Source organism: Apus apus, chromosome 3 (genome assembly GCF_020740795.1).
Source record: "Apus apus isolate bApuApu2 chromosome 3, bApuApu2.pri.cur, whole genome shotgun sequence".
Lineage (NCBI taxonomy): Eukaryota > Metazoa > Chordata > Aves > Apodiformes > Apodidae > Apus > Apus apus.
Window position 1 is genome coordinate 44,042,269 of NC_067284.1, and position 16,311 is coordinate 44,058,579.

Consider the following 16,311-nt stretch of genomic DNA (forward strand, 5'->3'; position numbering starts at 1 on the left):
GGGGGGTCCCAGCCTGCATCCACCCCCATCTTGCAGTGGGGATTGGTGGGGAAGGGCTGGGGAGGGGGAAGGATGGACGGCAGGGGTATAGGAGTGAGGGGGAAAGCAGGGATGCGGAAGCGAGGGAGAAAGCAGGGATGCGCTGCAGGGATGCGGGAGCGAGGGAGAAGCGGGGATGCGGGGCGGGGATGCGAGAGCGAGCACGGGGGGGCGGGCTGTCGGCAGTCGCCAGGGCAACCTGCCTCCATCTCTGCCGTGCCCGGGCGGGGACAGCCCGCAGGGACCCGCCGCCGGGGCGCGGGGGGATGCGGAGGCGGGGGGCGACAGGGGCCGGGTCCCTCCCGCCCCGCTGCAGCATCCCGCCCGCCGCAGTGCCCGCAGAGCCCCGCAGGATGCCGTGTCCCCTCGCCGCGGGCACAGCCGGCAGAACACCCCACACCTGAGGGAAAAGGGGCTCGGGTACGGCTGCTGCTTTATTATCTGTAAACTTGGATTTTTAAAAAATTATTATTACTGATTTCTTTTTGACTGGAAAGCTGATTTTCACGCGGGCGGGGGCAATAGCCTGTGTTCCCATCCAGCGAGCATGGTCTGTCTTTCACTTTAAAAGGTCCGGATCCTTCTGGTCATCTGATTCGGGTCAAGCGGGACTTTGCATCGCCAACAGCCGGCCGATCCCACCGGAGCAGCTCCCAGCGCCTGCTGCTGCCCCCCCGGCAGTGAGGAGGGAGGCTCCTTCAGTCCCCGGAGGGTTGAGAGGTAAAACATCTCTATCCAGCTCGGTTCCTCTGCTTGCTTTCTCCGCAGGGGTTAATGAAACCGTTGAGATTCGTTAGGTTCATCAAGACAAATGGTGGCATTGATTCCCACACCATGCCACCGCTTTGCAGCCCAGGTGCCCCCCCTGGACACCCAGTTAGGACCCTGAAAGGGATGCTTTGGCCTGGGGAGAGATGCTGCTGCCCTCAGGAATGATGTGAAGGCACTTGGGCAGGGAGGGGGGTGGATGGAGGGGGCAGGGGGACCACAGCTGGGCACCACAGCTCTCATCCCCTTCTCTCTCTGCCCATGCCCTGCCTGCAGGCTGCCCTCCTCCCCCCCAGCAGTGTCCCCTCCATGGACCACCACCAAGCATGAGCACCGACGCTGAGCAGCTCCCGGCGGGGTCCCAGGCAGCCAGCGTGCCCCTCTGGACTGTATCCAGCTGGGCTGCCTCTGAGGTGCCCCCCAACACCAGCGCGGCATCGGGGGAGGCCGGCCGGCAGCAGGGGCAGGCAGAATGGGGCAGCAAGGCAGGCGAGATGGCAGGCATGGTGGTCATCCAGTGCATCTATGCCCTGGTGTGCCTGCTGGGGCTGCTGGGTAACTCCCTGGTCATCTTTGTCATCCTGCGCTACGCCAAGATGAAGACAGCCACCAACATCTACTTGCTCAACCTGGCCATTGCCGATGAACTCTTCATGCTCAGCATTCCCTTTGTGGCCACCTCGGCTGCCCTGCACCACTGGCCCTTTGGCCGGGCCCTGTGTCGCACCGTGCTGGGCGTCGACGGCCTCAACATGTTCACGAGTGTCTTCTGCTTGACTGTCCTCAGCCTGGACCGCTACATTGCAGTGGTGCACCCGCTGCGGGCAGCCACCTACCGCCGTCCTCGGGTGGCCAAGATGGTCAACGGGGGGGTGTGGCTCCTCTCCTTGCTGGTGGCTTCACCCATCCCCATCTTCGCCGGCACAGCAACCACCCACGATGGCCAGGCAGTAGCCTGCAACCTCCTGTGGCCAAGCCCGGCCTGGTCGGCAGCTTTTGTGGTCTACACCACCTTGTTGGGTTTCCTGCTGCCGGTGCTGGCCATGGGGCTGTGCTACCTGCTGATCGTGGGCAAGATGCGGGCAGTGGCCCAGCGGGTGGGCTGGCAACAGCGCCGGCGCTCCGAGGGCAAGCTGACACGCCTGGTGCTGATGGTGGTGGCCATGTTCGTCATCTGCTGGCTACCTTTCTATGTGGTGCAGGTGGTCAACCTCCTGCTGCCTGGCCGCTTGGATGCCACCGTCAACAACGCTTCCCTCATCCTCAGCTACTCCAACAGCTGTGCCAACCCCATCCTTTACGGCTTCCTCTCAGAAAATTTCAGGCATTCCTTCCATGGCGTGCTGCGCCGCTGCCTCGATGCCAGCCTCTGCTGCTGCCACGCCAAGGAGGGTACCGCTGAGGAGGAGGAGGAGGAAGAGCCCCTTGATTACTGCACCCCTCCCCGGGGGGACGACAAGGGCAAGGGCTGCATCTGCCCACCCCTGCCCTGCCAGCAGGAGCCCGTGCACCCCCAGCCCTGCTGCAAGCCTGGACCCCTCCTGGCAAGGACCACCGCTTTCTAGGCTGTCCCCAACTCCAAGCAGCAGGTTGGGCATGTGCCCTGTCCTGCAGCAAAGGGGATGCTGGCCGGAGAGGGGACACGCTGCCATGCCCCGCACTGCTGCTCCTCACTCGTGCTGTGCGGCTTGACGAAATAAAAAGCCATAAGACCGGCCCATGATACAGGTAATTACTTTGACTGAGTAATTATTGCACTGTCCTCAATTAGGAGGCTGTGCTGGGCTGAGGGAGAGTGAGGATTTCCAGAGGTACTTCTGAAGGGGGAGTGTAGCCGTGGGGCAGGTGCCACTCCAGAATAACACCACCCAGACTGCCCCTTCCTTCCAAAAACATGCTCTGAAAGTTGGAGAAAAAGTTCTAAAGCCCATCAGCCCCACCACGTTCATAGCAGGATGAGGGACAGGACCAGACTGGACTTCTCCAGCAGCTCTGTGGGGCATTGAGAGCACAGGATCGTACCCACCCAAGGGGTTAAAAAAAATAAAGAAGTTAAAAAAAAAAAGTAAAAAAAAAAGTAAAAAAAAAAAAAGGGGGGGGTGTTTCTGAGTGACTGAGATCAGAGATCAGAGCTCAAGACTACACAAACAATGCCAGGGAGCCCCAAACCTCCCTTTAGCAAATGGGGGAAGGAAAAAATTTTGGTCCCACCAATAAACCTCCCCTGCCCTTCCCTGAATTCCCAGGATTTTTGCGCACACAGGACCAAAATTGTAATTTCCACAAGGAAACCCAGGAGAACCGGATCAAGCTCCCTTAGCCATAGGTAAATATCCCTCCTAGTGCTACTTGACAGACATCCCCACAGGAACCTGAGCTGAGGAGCTGCACCGGGGCTGTCTCAGCTCGGCCACACCAAGTACCATTAAATTAGCCATTTCCAGCTCATTCGGTTTAAACTTTGTCCTTTTCATGTTATTCTCCTTCTCCACTATTTATGGTTCATTCCTTCTATTTTAATCACACTGGTGAAACAACCAGCAGGGCAACCCAGCCTGACTCTCCACGAAGAGTCCACAGCTCCTTTTTTTTTTTCTAATTTTTATTTTTATTTTGGCTTGTGACTTCTGGAGCTCAGTGAGGAGAAAGTTTTGTGGTTTTTTTTTTCTTTCTTCAGGAGGAGGAGACAGAATATTCCATTAGCAGCTTTCTATAAACCAGACTGTAAAAGCTTTATTGGTCTACACACAAAATCACCATGTGATTGGGCATTGCGTAGGGTATATTTCCAATAAATAAATATTTACAAATGTGCTGGGTGTATAAAACAGTGGGTGGAACCATTTACATCAGGAAAGCTAAGGTCAAAATAAAACATTTTTTTCATTTCCCTTGGAGGATGCAACGCAGCTCCATCATATCAAGAGGGGACACACACACACACCCCCCTCTGGCAGCGTGCTTGTTGTGCAGAGCTGGAAAAACACACAATTCCTAGATTTCCCCGCAGTCCGTGGCTGGGAAGCAAGCAGCGGGCTGGATCCTGTCCCCCCAGGAAAGTTTTCCCACAAGCTTCAACATGTTTTAAACTCAGCCCTGGGACAAAACTGAAGGAATACAGGAAAAAACACTGCAGACAGGAGGGGTCAGTTAAGAAGGGTTGTGGAAAAAAAAAAACCACAAAAAACAACAACAACAACAAAAAACCAGCAAAACAACAAAAACACACAAAAAACCCCCAAACCCAAACAGTTTAACCCAAGAACAGCAGAAAATTGTGGAAGAATTTGCATAGGGAATGTGAGGCTGTGAATGACCTTTCCTAGCATGGAAAAAATTACCCTAACATTCTTGGGACCCAAATTTAACCTCCATAGTACCCCAAAAAAAGCCCAGAAATGGTAATATGGAATAAAAATCAGGCATTTGAGCCCTCACATGGGGACTCTGAGCAGGATCCTCACTGTCACTCAGGATTTATGGTGAAAAGTGCTCAGCTGGCAGAGGTGAGAGATAAAAGATGGAGGGGTGACCAAAAACTGAGATTTCTGCTGGTGAGCAAGGCAAAGTGCTGACCACTACTAGATCTTTGCTCCTTCTTCCGTCACTCAAAAAACCAAAACTTAACCCAGACCAATGGCAGGAGCATCCCAGCTCCTCACCACCCTGGGAAAACAGTCACGTCCAGCCCAACGGCACACTCCCTGCCAAGAAGAGGGGAAATTGGGGCAAAGCAACCTTCCATGCTCTGCAACGCCTCTGCCAGCTGTGGCACGCGTGCTCTCCCCCACATTGATGTGGATTTAAACAGTTCCAGATGGAGACATCCCTCCTGTAATGTGGATTTTCCTTGGAGCCCCCTCCAGCAGCTGGCTCAGGAAAAGGAAAGCTGAGTGAGCAAAGGGAGCTGAAACAAAGCACTCTGTGCCTTCCACCCAACCCGCTCTACAGAGAGAGCATTGCAAGAGCCAGCTGGAAAGCAGCGAGTATTTTTTGGGAGTGGGGATGATCACAGCTTTTCCCAAATGCTCTTTATCATTAAAAAAATTGCTGGGGGGTGTAGGGGCAAGGAAGTAAATGTTACCCAGTTCTGTCCACCTCCCTCTCTCTCCATCCATCCCAGCCTCCCTACAGTTTCTGGCCAGAGGTGGCACAGCTAGAGGCAACTGGCTGAAGTCCCATCTCCTTCTCGTGGGGGCCGCTGCACTTGTAATCCATGGAGGCAGCAGGCCTGCAGCGCTTCCTCACCAGGTGGTAGCCCAGGGCCAGCAGGGCCAGGGTGGCGGAGAGGGCACCCACAGCAATGCCCACCAGCACACCGGGATGGAGATGCCCTACCTTAGGTGGAGTCCGGCTGGGGATGGGGGTCTGGGGCCCAAAATCCCCCGAGTACTCTTCCTCCTTATCCCCCAGTGGGATTTTGACACAGTCGTTCTGGTCAAAGAGCTGGTAGCCATCCTGGCAGTGGCACTGGTAGCCACCCGGGTGGTTGGTGCAGTTGTCTGAGCAGTAGTTCATGCTACACTCATCAAAGTCCAAGCAGATCATCTGCCCCTCGTCATCCTCTTCCAGCACGAAGCCGTCGGGGCACTCACAGGACTCACCGTAGCTGTCGCACTCAGCTGGGCACTGGCTGACGTTGCAGTGCCGGAGGCACCGGGTGGGGTCCCGCGGGTCCACCGCGTATCCAGGGGAGCAGCTGCAGCGGTACCCGTCCCCCTCAGGCACGTCCTCGCATTGCTGCTCGCAGGGTGTCTCTTGGCAGCGGGATATGGGCTGGCAGCGCTCCTTCACCATCTCGTAGCCGCGGTAGCAGCTGCACAAGAAGCCGCCCAAGGTGTTGATGCAGACCTGCTCGCACAGCCTGGGCACCGTGGCGCAGTCGTCGATGTCCTTGCAGCTGCTGCCGTCGGCCGCCAGCTGGTACCCCTGATCGCACATGCAGACGAAGCTGCTGCCGGCCACCACGCAGTGGTGCTGGCACGGAGCTCCGGCGCAGGGCGAACTGCAGCCGCGGCCGTCGGGGGCCAGCATCTTGCCGTCGGGACAGGAGCAGCGCGGCCGGCCCCCGCCCTCCTCGCTGCAGGCCCCTTCGCAGCCCCCGTTATCCAGGCGGCAAGGCCAAGCCCCCGGGGCATTACGGCCCCACCTTAGCCCCCCGCTGTCCCCTGCCTCGTCGCAGCGCAGCTCCAGCCCCATGGCTGGGATGAGGGCGACGCTGCCGGGGGGAAGAGCCAGGAAGTCCCCGCCGCGGGCGTCGAAGGGGGTGGTGTAGGTGACGGGCAGCCCCTCGACGGGGGGCAAGCGTGGGCAGCTGCCCCTGTAGTTGTACTCGCAGAGGAAGCCGTCGGCCGGCTCCTCGCACCTCCGCTGTTCCCACCGCAGCTCCCGGGACACTGTCACGCACCTCTCCCCGCACGTCTGCTGCCCCGTCGAGGGCTCCCAGTTGGAATAGTCGGTGCGGCCATCGCCCGTCACCCACTGAAAGCCCCGCAGGCGTTGAGCCGGGTCGGTGCAAGGCCGGGGCAAGCGTAGCCCCAGCCACAGTCGCCCGCTACGGTTCTGCAGCAGCAGGGCGATGGCATCCTCCGCCACGGTGGAACGGACGGTCATCAAGTGGCCGCCACCCCTTTCGCACGCTGCGCTGGCCTCCGCGAAGGGACGAGCCCCCCAAAAGATGCCAAAGCAATCGTGCTCCAAGCACTGGGCGCCCGAGGGGGGGTCGGGCTGGGGTTGCCCCCCAAGCCCCTGCCCCAGCAGTAGCAGCAGCAGCAGTGAAAGCCGCCGCATGGCGGGCGGCGGAGGGGCCGGCCGGAGCGGCGAATCTCTGGCATGGCTCTGCCCGTCCTCCCCCCCGATTTATAAACCCTCCCCGCCGCAGGAAGGAAGCGCCTCCGGGGACGGGCCGCCGCTGCTCTGCCCAGGGATTGCGGGAGGGGGGGAGCAGGGGCGGGTAAATCCCGGCAAGCCTCTCCCCACCCACCCACCGCCCAACCTTCCCCGGCCTTCTACCGGCTCCTCCCCGCCCAGTCGGGGCCGATCCCGGGTCGGGGATGCTCCCCCACGGAGAGCCGGGGCGGAAGGGGGGGGGTTGAGGTGTCCTCCGGGTAGCCCTGCGGGATGCCTTAGAGACGGCTCTCCCAAGAGCATGAGCAGCCGGATAAACGACGTTTTCTCCTCCTGCAAGCACTGGACGGACTGTGACTTGCTGAAGTACACCCCAAGAGGGTAGTCAGACATCCCCCCCGCCCCCGTCTTGGTCCAGCACCACTCCAAAACCCACATAGCCCCTGAAGCTGATGTGAGACAGCAATGACAGCAGCACCCACCCGTGAGCTGTCCCCACTCAGGATGCCTGTCAGGACACCACCAGAGGCCTGCTGGTCCCTTCCAACCCCACTGCTCCTCCATCACCTCTCCGAGCTTCAGCATCTTCATGTCACATCAGTTGCTTTAAGAGAGGCTGCCGCTCAGATGTGGACCACACAGGGCCACCAGATACTACCCAGGGTAGACAGGATTTGAGGCTATGGGGCCAGTGGCCATGCTTGCCCACCCCTTGGCCTCTTACCAGCTTCTTCAGGAGCGAGACAGGGTCCCTAAGGGAGGTGGCACAGTGCAGGGCAATGTCTACTGCAAGAGTGAAGGCAGGCATCAGCTACCAGCCCTTCCAGGACAAAGCCAGACTTGGAAGAAAAAAACCCTGGGCTTTTTGCAAAAATAAAATAAATTATGTTATATTCTCAGGGATTTACTGATATTTGCTATATCACTGAGGGACTTGGGAGAGCCCTTCCCTGCTCTTGGGGGATGATCTTGGGGGATCATCTCCTTGTGCCCTACAGTTTGCAGTCCTGCAAAGTAGTCCCAGAGGATTTGAGGTAAGATGGGATGCCAGAAACCAAACAAACAAACAAAAAAGTGGGATTTCCCTGGGCTTTGCAAATCAGTCCCCTACTGCAGTGGACAAACAGGGCTGGCTGTGGCCTTGCTCTTGAAATTAGAGAAAATCAGCATGAAGAGGGGGCAGCAGCTTGGTGTGCCCTGCCTTGGGAAGCCTCCCTGCTCCCAGGCTGGCGTGGAGCCCCGGGGGAGAAGCCCCATCCCCAGTGTACCCTATCCCTGCAGGCACTGCAGCTGCTGCTGGTGGAGCAGCTGGACCCTTTCCACGGTTTTATCTCTGCAGGATCCACCTCTGCTGCCAGAACACAGCCAAGAGCAAAACAAAAATTAAAAGCAAACATGCAAAGCTTTGCCACTCAAAGCAAAAGGGGATTATACCCTCTTTTTTTTCCTTTTTTTTTTTTTTTTTTCCAATTTTGAGTGGTGTTTTTGCCACTGCAATTAGCCCTGGGGATCCCCTGTGGAGAAGCAAATCCATATTTCCTTGCTTTGCTCATTGCTAGGGAAGTACTTTATTAAATTCTGGTAGTTTGTCTTGTCCTCTTCCAGCCCCCGGCAGTTTGTGTAGCTCACGCGATGCTGTGGGCATTGATTCCAGCTGCAGAGAAAAGGAAAGATGGGGAAAAGAGTAATAATAAACCTTAATAAACCTTAATAAAAAACAACAACAACAATAATAATAATAGTAATTTTAAAAAACAGCAAGCAAGCTGTGCTGTTTGGTAGCTGCAAATGTAGCCTGATAGTAACAGGAGCAGGCAGAGGAGCTTGTCTTTCCTCCTGCCTGCCTTCAGCCTCTTTTTCCACCTTCATCCCCGGCTTTTCTGAGAAGGGGAATATCCAGGAGGTGCCATTTGCTGCTCAATCCACAGGAAGAGTGCTGGACGTCTCAGATCTTGCCCTACAGAGCATCCTAAACTAGCATTTCATCTGGAAAACCTTAGCTCTGTCACCTGCGCAAGAAAGAAATGTCAGTGGGTTTGAATTTCCTCATCAGGGTTGTTCCCCAGGGAGAAAGGTGTTCTTCTGGAATGGAGGAATGGGTTAGGGGATGTGTGAGCTTGCAGTAGCCTTCTGGCCCATACCAGTAAAATATTTCACTCAAGAAGAGCTCAGTAACTCTTCATTGCTATAAAATGGGTAAATAGGGTCATTCCCAGAGTATTCCTGGAGGGCTTGGTAGTGGCAGCCTTTCTTTGCTTTAGTAAAACCTGTTGTTTCCCCAGCTGATATTACTTTTTTTCACTTGTGGTAGTCTTTTTCCTCTTTCTTTTCATTTTTCTGTTTTCAGAAGCAGAACTGCAAAAGAAGAGGAAGAAAGGTCAGGGCAAACAACGGGCAAAGAAAGGAGACAGAATGTAATGGGTGAAAAATGAAAAAAAAAAACAAACAACACACAACCAGATTTCTGTTCTTTTCTTTTTAAAGTAATTATAAACCAAGATAAAAGTTCCTTTTCAAGGCTGCCTGATGAGAAATGTTCCAAAACTTTCCAGGAACTGCAGCACTCCCCAAACAATGAGTCCTCAGCCCTGAAGCCCTTGCCCTGCCAGCAGCAGTTTGCAGGGTTCATGGTGCTGGTCGGAGGGAAAGATAAAGAGGGCAGGAGGAACTAGATTAATCATGGTTTACTAATTGTGTCTCATACCGACGCTCTTCCACCCCTTCCCCGAGCAGGCCGAGCTGACTCACAGCACCAGCACGGCCCTTCCTGCTGACATCCCGCTTTTCCTGCAGGAATGCTGATTAATCCTGCTCCTCCGTAGTGCAAAGTTCCTGAGGGACATTCCGGGCTGTCTGTCGTGGTAAAAGAACAGGGGGGACTGGGTGGGGAGACACCCTTGGCTGCTCTTGGTGCGACTCACCCGGGTGACATTGTCACCCTGGGCCAGGGAAATGTGGGGGGTGGGGACTGGGAATGCAGCCGTGGGGTGTGGGTCACGGATTTTCCTTGCTGGTTTGTGGGATGGGGGAAGTGGAGTTCCCATGGTCAGAATGCTGATGGGTGTACACAATTTAATATCATGTAATAGTATACAAGGATAGAATAGAATAGAACAGAACAGAATAGAATAGAATTAATATAGTATAATTAAGACAATACAAATAATATAATTAATATATCATAATATAAATATACTATAGTATACTACACATTGATGTGATATGTAATGTAATGTAATATAATATAATATAATATAATATAATATAATAATAGAATGGAATAGAATTAATACAATATAGTATAACATAATTAATACAATGTCATCTAGTATGATGAATGTAGTACAAATAATATCATTAGTATAGTTAATAAAAATAATTTGTATAGTATAATACAGTTTAATTAATATAATGCAATACAAATAATATAATTACTATAACATAATACGAATAGAAAAGTATGGTTATAATATATAGCATATAGAATAATAGAGTATATAGTATAACATATTATAGTATAGTTTATACATTACAATACAATACAAATAATATACTATACTATAATATTTAATATCATATTAAATTTTTGTGTCAAGATTAAACAAAATGTCCATCAGACCATAAGGTAGCTTCCCCATCCATGTATGGTCTGTACACGATCCCACTGGGGATCATTAAACCTGCCTGACGGTCCCTCATTCCAGATTTGGCAGATGTGCCTGGGGCTCCCTGGTGCCCCCTCCAGTCGCTGTCCCTGGCAGGAAAGGCCAATTTCCCTGCACTGGGTCAGCAAGGAGAAAAATATCCCCAGGCCAGGAAGTGCTCGACTAATAAACATATCCAAAAATAAGACTCCAGACACCCAGGCAGGGACCTGCAAGGGGCTGCCACTGCGTAGTCACACTGCGGATGCTTAATTGGCTGCTCATTAATTAACAGCACTCCTTGGGGCAGGTTTGCCTGGAGGGAGCTGTGTTTGCACGGCTTTAGGGCCAGCAGGGCTGGGATAGTCACATCAGGTCATCTTCCTTGGTAAAACATTGGTCTTCTCCATGCCCTCTCCATGTCTGTGTAGCCCCAGTTCCCGCCCCCCACCCCAGACACAGTAAATACCATTTCAGAGCATTAGTGGGCCTGAGATTGGCTCTGCAAGCACACCCAGGAGTTTTTCTTCCCTATGGCTCATATTTTTCTGTCCATTCTTGGCCCACGACCAGGGAAAGCAGCCGGTGCTGCTTCCCACAGGGATTACAGCCGCCCCAGGCCAGGGCTTTGAGATATCTGGCATGGCAAGTGTGAGACTTCTCCTCCTACCATCACTCGGCTCAGTGACATACCTTTACACTCTGTCCTGTCCCCCTGACCCAGCCCACACAGCTTAATGAATTGGGTTTTGATTGTGGGGATTTTTTTAGGTTGGTTGTTTTTTTGGGTTTGGTTGGTTTTGGTTTTTTTGTTTGGGGTTTGTTTTTGGTTTGGTTTGGGGGTTTTTTGAGGGCTTTCTTGTTTTTAAACGCTACAGAAGCCAAATGTCAATGACTGATAAAAACATGCCAGACACGGGTGACAAGAGTTGGGTTTTTGTGTCATGGAGGTTTTTCCCCTCATCTTTGTGACTTCTTCCCTTCTGAGGATGGCCTTTCTTTGGTAGGGTATGTCGTGGAGGCAGCTCTAGCCACTTGCCATCCTGCAGTTTGAATTCACCCACTGACTTCTGTGCCCAGTTGCCGACCAGAGGCAGAGAAGCAGATTTCTGCCCTCAAACAGATCTACGCTGAAATCAGCAGGATTGCTTGTGGGCTTAGGACCTCACTTGCGGCTTAGGACCTCATTTAGGGGCTCAGGACCTTGCCTGTGGGCTTAGGACCTCATTTGGGGGCTCAGGACTTGCTTGTGGGCTTAAGACCTTGCCTGTGGGCTTAGGACCTCGCTTATGGGCTTAGGGCCTTGCTTGTAGGCTTTGGACCTCACTTGTGGGCTCAGGACCTTGCTTGCGGGATGCAACTGAGATCATCCTGGTGCCCTAATTCCATAGCCTTGGCAGACAGGGAGCGAACAGCCCTCTCTCAGGACAGCAGTGCCTGTAAAAGGCTGAGACCCCACTGTCTTCACAACATGCAAGACAAGCACTGATAGAGGATCCATTTGCCCCAGAACAGGAAATGCAAGGGTTACATGGACTAAATCAGTAGGTTTAAATATCATATATATGTGTTAAAAACCACTGAGGACACATTCTGTATAGATTTTATTGATGTTCCACCAGAAAAGCAACATACAGCATTATTCCAGGTGTGGGATGACCTGAGTCTTTCAGTCAGAAGCCACCGGAGGCTGCGGTGCCACGTCCTCGCCATGTGGATAGCACAGTCACATTCCATCCTGATGTGCGACTTCCATGAGGCATGCCCCAATTCTGGGCTGTAAAAATACAACACTTGCTACATGACAAATTGGTTGATACGTACAGAGCATCTCAGACCCACCATCAGCCAGCTCAGCCTACCCTGGGGACAGCAGGACAATCCTAGATCTTCCTTATAATGGCCCCTTGTTTAGGAACAGGGAGCAGAGCTGCCCCAGGTACCGTGGTGAAACCTCTTTGGGCCAGGATGGACATCCCATCTCCTCTAAGACAGGGAACCAAGCTATCTGGTCCTGTTCCTATTTGCTTTTAGGGATTCACCAGGCCCTGGATAATTCCCTGAGGAGGACACAGATCAAAATGTTCCTGCTGCGTTTCCAGCAGGAAGAAAGGGAGCCATTAGATCATCCATGTGTAATCACACCAGGGTGAAGGATGCTACATCAGGAAATAGTCCACTGAGGATAAAACAAACTAAACCTGGGAACAAATCCATGTTTTCCCAAGGCTGTACCCACTCCATTGGTAATACAGCAGACACACAGGAATACACCAAGGTCGTAATAGAAATCAGGATTATAGGTTTTACTGAGGAATAAATAACACCTCTCAGATTTGCACTAGCTCTGAGCCCACATTTACGCTTCCTTCTCCCTTTTTCATGGTGTCATATGCAACACTTAATTGATACCTTAACTGAAAATAATAAAAGCACTCCCGAGACTATTAATGTCTGGAATATGCCTCAGCTTTCCATAAAACAAACTGAGTCATCCCTGCAATGCGAGGCACGTGGCTGGGACTGCCTTTTCCCTGCACAGACCCGACAGCACAGGTATAATTTTATGTATGTAGGTTGTCCCGTTGATGGCGGCAGGATCATTCCTTTGCTTAATTTATTCCTGTATTGGCTGGCGTGTCACAGCACCAACAGGGGATGAATTTTTCTGCAGGATTTCCAAGAATGCTGCCACTGCATTCACTGTTTCTCCCAGCCACTGTCAGAGAAAAGGAATCGCAGACAGAACATTAAAATTAATTTCTATCAGCTACGCTTTCCTGTGTCGTTTTGGTTTGAGTTGTTGTGTTTTTTAGTTTTACAATGAAAAGAAAAACAAAACAAAACAAAACAAAACATGGCAGGAAAGGGTTTTCCTCTCCACTTGGAAGAACAGGATGCAGGTCGCTGCCTTCAGCAAACTCTTTTGTGTTCAGTTCCCATTTCTGCAGCAATTAAACCTCAAGTATACAATAACACCAGCAAAAACTTCAGGAAACTTACGTACCCTTCAAATCATGTCCCTGTTCTTCCCTAGCACCATTTGGCCTTGTAGAGCAAGGGTAAATAATGAAGCTAGTGCTGCGGGATGGGAAGCAAGAATGGCCCCTCTGCCCCTCATATTTTTGGGGGAGGATTCGCACTGAAACAGGTCAAAGAGAATTCGTTGTCAAGAGTATAAAGAGCTCTGTAAAGTGAGGTACCTGGGGAACAACTCCGCCCTGAGAAAACCTTTTGTATGAAGCAGGATTAAAAGTTGTATATGGAATAGTAAGCCAATAATGCAGCATCCAGTGTATTGCTTACAGGGGGAAGGATGGAAAATTTCAAACCCATTTCAGGCAAACCCTGGGGCTGAAGGCAGGCTGGCTGCTGCCAGGCAGGTGGGAGGGGAGTGGGTCTTTGGGATGGCCAAGGACAGGGGTCTGCACAGACGGGACAGGGAAACTGCTGCAGTTGCAAGTCACCATTTCAAACACAGGTAGGGGAGAGTGAATGAGAAATCAACTGTTTTCCTTTACGAAGACAGATCGATACTTGTAATTTGCTATTTTTAGGCAGGGTGAGGGTCTGCAGAGCTGAGGAGCAGTCCTGACATGTAAATTCAATGCCATCCCATCCCAAGCTGGCAGCACCGTCCCTGTTCACCCTTCCCTGGCTGGTTTGTAAACCCCAGGACTCATGTGGGCTGCTTTCCCCCTCCCGGCACCAAGACCTCCCTTTTCAGGGAGCTCCCGCTCCCGCTCTGCAAGGAGCCCCAGGACAGGCTCTTGGACATCCAAACCCATGTTGAACTAACAGCATCATGCTCTCCCCTCCGTTTTATTTCTCCTTTTAAATTTAGAAAACAAACGCTCTGCCTCCCCCCTCGTTGTCCCCCAAGGTGCCGTTACCTGCGCTCACCACCCACCCCACGGCTCTCGGGCTGCTCAGGCACCCAGCAGTAGTTGTCTGCCGCGTTTTTGGCCGGCCGCTTCTCCCTTTTGGCCGCCCTCCTCCTACAAGCCAGCAGGGCCAGGGCGAAGGCCAGCACCAGCAAGATGGCTACCAGGCTGCCCAGGATGTAGTAGAGGAGCAGCCGGGGACCATCAGCGCTGTGCTCAGGGTCAGGAGCCGACCCTGCTGCCGTGGGGGCCAGCAGCGTCACCCCAAAAGGGATGCCCAGCGTTTGGGGGATGCCTGTGGTCTGTGGGGCACCCGTGCTCTGGAGCGTGCCCGTGGTCCGTGGGATGCCTGGGGTGCTTCTGGGCTGTCCCATGTGCTTCGCTCCAGTGGTGGGTCTGGCGCGGCAGCCACGTCCATCCTCCTCCGGGACAAATCCAGGAGGGCAGAGACATTCGAAGCTTCCAGGGAAGTTGCGGCAGGGCCCAGGGCAGGGATCCTCCAGGCACTCATCCACATCCAGGCAGGCATTGCCGCTGCGATGGTAGCCAGGCCGGCAGACACAGTGGAAGGAGCCAGGGACATTGAGGCAGAGCTGGGGGCAGACTCCGGGCTGGGCACACTCATCCTCATCGCGGCACTGGCGGCCGCCGGGCCCCGTCACCCCGTAGCCGGGCCGGCAGAGGCAGATGAAGCTGCCGGCCGTGTTGCGGCACTCGTGCTGGCAGGGTCCAGCCAGGCACTCGTCCACATCCAGGCAGCGTCGGCCATCGGGCGCCAAGGTGTAGCCCTCCTCGCAGACACACTCGAAGCCGCCAGGCCGTGCCCGGCAGGTGCCCTGGCAGGGATTGGGGTGGCAAGCGTCCTCCGGCAGGCAGGAGGCCATGTCAGGCGCCAGGACGTAGCCGGGCCGGCAGGCGCAGCGGCGGGGCTGCCCCGGCTCCTCCAGGCAGCGGTGCTGGCAGCCCCCGTTGCGGTGGGCGCAGGCGGCGGGGCAGTGGGGGCCGGGGGGGTGCCAGGCGAAGCCTCCGTCCTCCAGCGGACCCTTGCAGACGGCAAAAGCCGACCCCCCGCCGCTCTCGCAGTCGGCCTGGGCCAGCGTGCCGAAGGGGGCGGCCGCCAGCTGCGGGCTGCGGACCCCGAAGGGGGTGGTGTAGGCGACTCGTCCGGGCCCTGCCAGCGGCAGCGGCCCGCACATCCCCCGGAAGATGAACTTGCAGAGGAAGGCGGGCAGCAGAGTCCGGCAGGGTCGGTCGGCCCAAGACGGCGCGCCGGAGGAGCCGGCCGGCTGCAGGCTGACGCAGCGGGAGCTGAGGCAGGTGACGGCGGGCTCGGACAGCCACGCCGTGTAATTCCCGGGCTCCCCGCCCGCCGCCCAGGAGAAGCCCCGCAGCGGCTCCTGCGGCTGGACGCAGTGTCCCCGCGATAGCCACAGCCCGATCCAGGCCGGGCCGGGCCAGCCAGCGGCCGCCAGCAGCTCCTGCAGCCGCCGGGCTTCGGCGGGGCTGCGCGCCGGGGCCAGGCTGCCGCCGTCGTGCCGGCAGCGCTCCTGGGCCGCGCTCCAGCCCAGCTCGGCGCGGTGCAAGGTGTAACACGCCGTCTCCGCGCAGATCACCTCGGCCTCCTGCCCGCCGCAGCCCCGCACCAGCAACACCAGCAGCAGCAGTCGGGCGACGGCCATCCCGCCGGCTGGACGGACAGACGGAGAGACGGACTCGCCAGCCACCGGCTCACATCCCCTCGTCCCACCGCATCCTGTGCAGCCCGGTCTCCTATTTATCACCGGAGGCTACGGCTTCCTGTAGCGTGGCTCCGGCTGGTTGTTGACAGCCCCGGCGCTGCCGGCCTCGCCATCCTCCCCTTCCCCCCGGCGCGGCCGGCTCCTCGCTCCCGTCCCAAAGCTGGGAGGCTGCAGCTGGCAAAGCTTTTCTGCAGAAGAAACAAGCCGGGTTCCTGCTTTTTTGGTGGTTTTCACCGGCTTCATCTACTCGCTCACCCAGCAGATGATTTTTCTAATCCCTTATAGGGCCCGGTGGTTTCCAAGCATTGCTAAAAGGGGAAATAAAGCAGAAACAGAAAGCCGTGGGATCCCTTGCAATCGGCTTCTGAAAGAAACCGAATATTTGGCACG

The 16,311-nt window shown here is 54.7% G+C and overlaps 3 protein-coding genes across 4 annotated transcripts; 1 reads left to right on the forward strand and 2 right to left on the reverse strand.

Annotated features, from left to right (window-relative positions):
- Positions 1-365: 365 nt before the first annotated feature.
- Positions 366-2,523, forward strand: SSTR4 (somatostatin receptor 4). The gene is made up of 3 exons (XM_051614275.1): positions 366-459; positions 611-759; positions 1,084-2,523. The coding sequence occupies exon 3, from the start codon at positions 1,134-1,136 to the stop codon at positions 2,370-2,372; it is 1,239 nt and encodes a 412-aa protein (XP_051470235.1). The 5' UTR covers positions 366-459; positions 611-759; positions 1,084-1,133; the 3' UTR covers positions 2,373-2,523.
- A 991-nt stretch (positions 2,524-3,514) lies between these two features.
- THBD (thrombomodulin) lies at positions 3,515-6,623 on the reverse strand. The gene has a single exon (XM_051614271.1). It carries the CDS (start codon positions 6,595-6,597, stop codon positions 4,936-4,938), a length of 1,662 nt encoding a protein of 553 aa, XP_051470231.1. The 5' UTR covers positions 6,598-6,623; the 3' UTR covers positions 3,515-4,935.
- Positions 6,624-11,887: 5,264 nt separating this feature from the next.
- CD93 (CD93 molecule) lies at positions 11,888-16,016 on the reverse strand. 2 transcript variants are annotated; one of them, XM_051614269.1, is made up of 2 exons: positions 14,192-16,016; positions 11,888-13,017 (listed from the first exon to the last, which is right to left on the reverse strand). In XM_051614269.1, exons 1-2 carry the CDS (start codon positions 15,859-15,861, stop codon positions 12,999-13,001), a joined length of 1,689 nt encoding a protein of 562 aa, XP_051470229.1. In that variant the 5' UTR covers positions 15,862-16,016; the 3' UTR covers positions 11,888-12,998. The 2 variants fall into 2 exon arrangements, with proteins under 2 accessions (XP_051470229.1, XP_051470230.1); XM_051614270.1 differs by having other exon boundaries at positions 11,888-16,016.
- Positions 16,017-16,311: the final 295 nt, after the last annotated feature.

Bases quoted from the DNA above. Each gene is read 5' to 3' on its own strand.
- SSTR4 (XM_051614275.1), top strand. From the start codon at position 1,134: ATGAGCACCGACGCTGAGCAGCTCCCGGCGGGGTCCCAGGCAGCCAGC.
- THBD (XM_051614271.1), bottom strand. From the start codon at position 6,597: ATGCGGCGGCTTTCACTGCTGCTGCTGCTACTGCTGGGGCAGGGGCTT.
- CD93 (XM_051614269.1), bottom strand. From the start codon at position 15,861: ATGGCCGTCGCCCGACTGCTGCTGCTGGTGTTGCTGGTGCGGGGCTGC.